This window comes from Siniperca chuatsi, linkage group LG16 (assembly GCF_020085105.1).
Source record: "Siniperca chuatsi isolate FFG_IHB_CAS linkage group LG16, ASM2008510v1, whole genome shotgun sequence".
Classification (NCBI taxonomy): Eukaryota; Metazoa; Chordata; class Actinopteri; order Centrarchiformes; family Sinipercidae; genus Siniperca; species Siniperca chuatsi.
In genome coordinates this window covers 392849-398965 of record NC_058057.1, presented here as the reverse complement: position 1 = coordinate 398965, position 6117 = coordinate 392849, and the positions used below count along the sequence as shown (strand labels likewise).

At 42.6% G+C, this 6117-nt stretch overlaps 1 protein-coding gene across 1 annotated transcript; it reads left to right on the top strand.

Moving 5' to 3' along the window:
* The first annotated feature begins 225 nt into the window (after positions 1-225).
* Positions 226-4273, top strand: LOC122862882. Its single transcript, XM_044168726.1, has 5 exons — positions 226-1492; positions 1576-1617; positions 1707-1784; positions 1866-2225; positions 2773-4273. Exons 1-5 carry the CDS (start codon positions 1477-1479, stop codon positions 2901-2903), a joined length of 627 nt encoding a protein of 208 aa, XP_044024661.1. The 5' UTR covers positions 226-1476; the 3' UTR covers positions 2904-4273.
* The last annotated feature ends 1844 nt before the right edge of the window (positions 4274-6117 follow it).

The window sequence follows — 6117 nt, the reverse complement described above, 5'->3', positions numbered from 1 at the left end:
ATAATAATAATTGTTATTATTATGTGACACATGGTGCCTACAACCAACCAACCTATTAGTGTATCAATGATGATGACAATATTATTGTTATATATTTTTAGATGTTTTATTTTTGTTATTGTTATTATTACTGTTGTTATTTTTTACAATATTAACAGTGTTATTATTATTATTATTATTATTGTTTTATTATAGGAGTACTTCAAGTACTTCCTCCATGGACTGGTGACATAACTGGGCATTACATAGCTTCACATAGCTTAACAGTGTACTTGGCTAAGCACATGACTGTTTAACTAATGTAACGCTACATGTATTGATTTATTTTCCTCTGAGTTTTACTGTTGTGATGTGCTTCCCCCTGTTTGGATTTGGTAGCCACATGCTAAGTTGATGTTAATTAATGTTATGCTTCACACAAACAGATTCTTTGCATGTTGACTAACTCTCTTTTAACCTGGCACTGTTTATCCTACACAGTTCACACATCCACATTTGACTTTTAACATAGTCACACTAGAGAGAGATAAACAATACTTTCTGTCACTTTTTGATTGATGGATGATGGATGGTGACCTTTGACCTTTGATTAACCCCCCGGGAACTCCCTCAGATTGTCCTTTGTAATACTATTGCCCTAAAGACAGTTTGAAATCGGCTATACATCCTGTGTCCCTAAAAGATCAATGTTTCAAGCTCTTTCTGAGGGCCCATTGTATGAAGACAGATCAAGAAATGTCTCTTTTATGGTCTTAAGGCATATTTAAAAAAGATTATACTTTAAAGTTTCACAATATCATAATAGGAAATTACAATAAGTGTCTTTAACACTGTGCCTGATGTCAAATGTCAAAGTACATTCGTATGTATCTGTGTGAAGCCTCGTGTTGGAGCTCTGGATAATAAACATCTCAAATGACAAGAAAGTAAATTAATTGTTAAACCTCAGAGGCTAATCTCTGCATCAAACACACACACACACACACACACACACACACACACACACACACACACAGGAATCAGAGAAGATCAAGAGGTTATGTGTTGACAGGCCGGAGTCGGCTCCCTTTAGCTGTCACCCCGCACCTGCAGTTAATTAGGGGTAATTTAGATAGAAATGGGAATGTTTGCATATGAGTGTTGGCAGACCGGAACCGGCATCCTGTCGATATAGACTGTTTGGTCATTGCATTGTTTTCACACACACAGGAACTTATAAAGATAAGGGTTACCTAGTGACTGTGGATAATAAAAACTTGGAGAATGGATCGCAGCGTCCTTGTGAAGATCAAGAAGATTGGAGGAAGTGTGAAATTTATGCATTTACATAGTATTGTGTACCTGGAGGAGCACTAGGTATATAACCAGTTGCATCCGATCTAGCAGGGATAATGTGTGTGTGTGTTTGGAGAGGTCTCTGTGTTGTGCCTCCATATCTATCTGAGAGAATAGAACTTCTGAACCTGACAGCGGAGAATGGCTCAAGCATCCGGTAAATTATCTATATCTTTAAAGCTAAATTTTATGCGTTTAAACCTTTAGGCAGAAACATAGGGAATTTTTCATTCTTTGCAGTGACTCTAAACGGAGGGGTGAACCTTCAAGCAGAGGAGTCTGGTAAGTACAGGTCTACATTATGTATTTGTAATACTAAAATATCTAAAACACTTTTATTTCCTACCGTGATTATAAATTATACCTTTCAGATTCAGCAACTGATACCTCAACATCCGAAACCTCGTCTGATACTGACTCCTCATCTGTGCTTTCAGAGGCAGTACCAGGTGAGTTGCTACATTTTTTACCAGTTTTTTAAAACCTAAAACTTACGCAGAATATTTATCAAAAACTTTTTCTCATGCTAGATCTGTGGGGCGAATTGGACCAATATTTCCAAGAAGGGTTATCGCCATCATCGCAGCCACAGGATGACGCAACGGGGCATACCTCAGACGGTCAAAACATTATACATTCTTTAGAGGCTGCCCAGTTAACCGGAAGAGATCCGGCTGATGTGATACCGCATCAGAATTTTGAAGATCAACCGCCATTTCACCGGGAGTCCGTCTCACCCGCTAATCAACCGCTGATGACCGCGGAGAGGCCTCAACCAGCGGACAGGGATCCAGGATTCTCATCGGGTCGCAACCGCAGGAGAACCAGTTCTGAGATTCCATACCCGAGATCCCGCGGGGCTTCCAGCGAAGGATTTCCATCGGCACGTTGTAAGTCTATTTGCTTTTTAAATTGTTTTACAGTACATTGTGAGACGATTCAATCATGCCGTATAAATGTAATAATTACCCAGAAGGGAGCAATGTACGTTCCTTTTCTCTCATTTTACATCATAAGCATACACGGAAGGTTTTGTATGTGTGAAATTAAATAGGCCATGCTTAAAAACGAACTTTCTACAAAAGCAGTGTTTCATAAGGTATATTTGACTGTGTGTCGTTACAAGCTATTAACTGTGACGGTTGAGTTATAGTGTTATCTTGGTGTTTTTTTAATTTACGAATAAGATGCTATAAATTCTGGGGTTTTTGCTTTTGTTATTCTCATCAGTCTCTCTTAAACAGCTGTTTTTGGTCCTTACTCTTGGCTTCACAGCATGTTGTGACTCTCTCGCTCACACACACACACACACACACACACACACACACACACACACACACACATGGTCTGGCTGTTTGTTTACATACCTTAAGGGGTTGCTGTGTTTATGAAGTTAATGTTTTCTTTTTTGTTTCTCTTTTTCTTTTTTGTCTCCAGCAAACAGACCCAGGTCCAGACCATCCAGGTGTCATCGCTGCTGCGGAGCTACACACCAGCAATTGGAGCTGATGTCTAGAGCCTTTTGGCTCCTCTGTCCGAAGTTAGGTGTACAAAGTGACAATTTGTAAACTGTTTCAGACTGTGATTTTTATCATCTGTATAATTGCAATGATGCTGATTTAAGGTTTTTAAAAGCGTTTGATTTGTATGAGGTCATGGATCAACACGCATTATTAGCTTTGTTAGAGAGTTTAACAGACACAGTAGCACAAAATCTCCAGAATGCGTCGGGTTTTCAAAACGATTTAACTGAACGTGATTTGAATGAAAACGACGCAGCCGCTACATCTAACAGCTCCGAACAGCCTGTAGATCCTCTCCTTGCTTTAAATCAAGCTCTCGCTAACCTTGAACAGTTAGAGAATGAATCATCACCAAATGAAACAATCAGAATAAATAATGTCCAACTCGAACAAAGTCCCACTTTATCAGACCCTCAGACGCCTCCAAACTACATCGATCTCAGCATACCCAGTCCTCCCGTGCAGCAGGGAGGTGCTCATATTTCCCCACAACCACGCGTTGTGCGGCGAAGCCGATTTGCAAATTATCAAATCAGACAGTTGTTAAACTTTCCACCCCCTCTTAACGCTGATGGAATAGTGGATTACAGCATTTTTTACAATACAGCTCTACAGCATGCCGATGCATTACTACAAAATGCATTAGCATACGTGACTCCTCGGGACGCGGTACAGTTAGAGCTGCGCGGGGAAAATCTCCCTAGTAACGTCTCGGTCGTCTTGTCTAATGACGAGCTCCCCAGCCTAGCCGACTTTGAAAGGCTCTTACTCCGTGTTGTGCAGTCTAACTGGGCCGTTATGGCCGATGGTCAGCTAGAACTTGTTGTAGAAGTGATCCAGAACCCTAGGGGTGGGGGGAAACGAGTTCTTGGGAAAATGCTAGACAGTGAAATCATTAAAAAAAAAAAACGTTTTCTGTACGTTGTCCACAACAGAGAGAATCAACTATGTTTTGCCATCTGTCTGGCTCATCTGTTAGATCCTGATATCAGCGATAGAGAAGCCCTCGAACGCGGTAGACAGATTCAAATTGATGTAGGATTAGACGAGCAGACAGCTGTATCCTTTAGCGACATCCCTAAATTTGAAACCGCGTTGGACTGTACAATTGTAGTGTTTTACAGAACCGAGGAAGACAGAGCTCTCCGCAAATTCTTGACAAATAGCCCAAGACGGAGTAAAACCCTGATTTTGTTTCTCTTCCAAAATCACTACTATGCGGTTAAAAATCTCAAAGCCTTTCTAGGTTCGCCTTATGTTTGTGAGCACTGCTTTACAGGTTTCAACACCGTGTTAGGCCATACTTGTGAAGCTCGTTGCACCGTATGCTTTGACCCCGGTTGCACACAGAGGCCGTGTGAACCTGTTGTGTGTGACCAATGCAACAGAACGTGTCGCTCGCCTTTCTGTTTGGCCAAACACAAAGAACCTACAGAGAGATCGAGAAGTCAAACATATGCCAGCGCTTGTGCTTTGTACAAAAAATGTACCAAATGTGCAATGCTGTACTACTGTGCTATAAACGGTAACGGTAAACAACACAAATGTCAGACTGCGAAATGTAAAATTTGCGACGAGAAATTGACCTCTGACTCTGAGACTGAGGTTCATCAGTGCTACATCCAACCGATACCCCCTGAAACAAAACACAATGAAAAAGTGGTGTTTTATGATTTTGAAACATACGTTGACAAGAACGGCGTTCACGTTCCGTTTTTAGTGTGTACACGAACCTTAGATGGTAAAACATGGAGCTCTCAGGGTGCAGATTGTGCCAAAGAGTTTCTACTGCATTTCAGACGTCCTTTGTACAAAAACGCTGTGTTTATTGCGCATAACGCCAAAGGGTTTGACAGTTACCTCGTTATCAAAGCCATGGTCGAACAGGGATTAAAGCCCTCTTTGATTAAGCAAGGATCAAAAGTAATTTGCATCACCGATAACGATTACAAACAAAGATACATCGACTCTCTATCCTTTTTAACCATGCGTTTAGCTAATTTCCCGAAAGCGCTCGGTTTCAATGATAAAGTAAAGGGTACTTTCCTCATGGTTTCAGCTCAGAGGCCCATTTGAGTTATACAGGCGAGTACCCTCCCCTCAGGCTTACGGTATTGAAACCATGACAACGGAGCAACTAACAGACTTTTACAGCTGGTATGCGACGGTGCGGCACGGCACATTCAACTTCATGAAAGAGGCTCGCCTCTATTGTCAAAATGATGTAGACATTCTCGCTGAGGGTTGCATGCTTTTCAGAAAACAGTACATTTCTGAAACCGCCGTTGACCCCTTCAGCCGTCATGCGACCATTGCGTCGGCATGCATGAAGGTGTTTCTGACAAACTTTCTACCACCTAAAACATTAGCGATCCCCTCTCCGGACGACTACAGGCGTCAGTTCAAGACATTTTCAAACGCCGGTATCCAGTGGTTAGAGTGGTTGTCACACACCCGCGGCATCCCTATCCAGCATGCTTTAAATAAGGGGGAAAAACAGCTGGGGCGCTTCTTTGTAGACGGGTATGCTGAGATCGCTGGGGTGAAATATGCCTATGAGTTTCTAGGATGTTTCTATCACGGCTGTTCAATTTGTTATCAAGCGCACGACACCTGTCCTCTGACGGGTCGCCCCTTCGGAGAGCTGCACACGCGCTGCGAGGAGAAATTACGTGAGTTAGAAGCCACGCACAAGGTAAAACTCATCATCATGCGTGAGCACACGTGGACGATGCTGAAAAAATCTCATCACGGGCTGAAGGAGTTTCTCAAACAATATAAGGCTCCACAACCGTTGTCACCCCGCGAAGCTTTGTACGGAGGGCGTACCTCTGCTATAAAGTTGAGACACACCGCTGCGTCGAACGAGACAATCTCTTATGTAGATGTGACATCTCTCTATCCGTACTGTAACACCAACTTCCCCTATCCTCTCGGGCACCCTGAAATAATCTATAAAGATTTCCAAGAACCTCAAAGCTACTTTGGGCTAATCAGGGCTAGGGTCTACCCGCCGAAAGAGTTGTACTTTCCAGTCCTGCCCTATAGAACGACGGGGGGTAAGCTTGTGTTTACCCTTTGCCGAGCATGCGCAGAGCTCAATCTGCAGGAGGGTCCGTGTCGGCATAGCGATGATGACAGGGCGTTGACAGGTGTCTGGGTCACTCCTGAATTTAACAAGGCTTTGGAGATGGGCTATCGGATAGCTGAAATAACTGAGGTATGGCACTTTGATAGACGCAGTGATTCTATTTTTGTT

Excerpts from the sequence above, each read along its gene's own strand:
- LOC122862882 (XM_044168726.1), top strand. Across the intron at positions 1,785-1,865 it reads GCTTTCAGAGGCAGTACCAG|ATCTGTGGGGCGAATTGGAC; the intron begins GTGAGTTGCTAC and ends TTCTCATGCTAG. Across the intron at positions 2,226-2,772 it reads AGGATTTCCATCGGCACGTT|CAAACAGACCCAGGTCCAGA; the intron begins GTAAGTCTATTT and ends TTTTGTCTCCAG.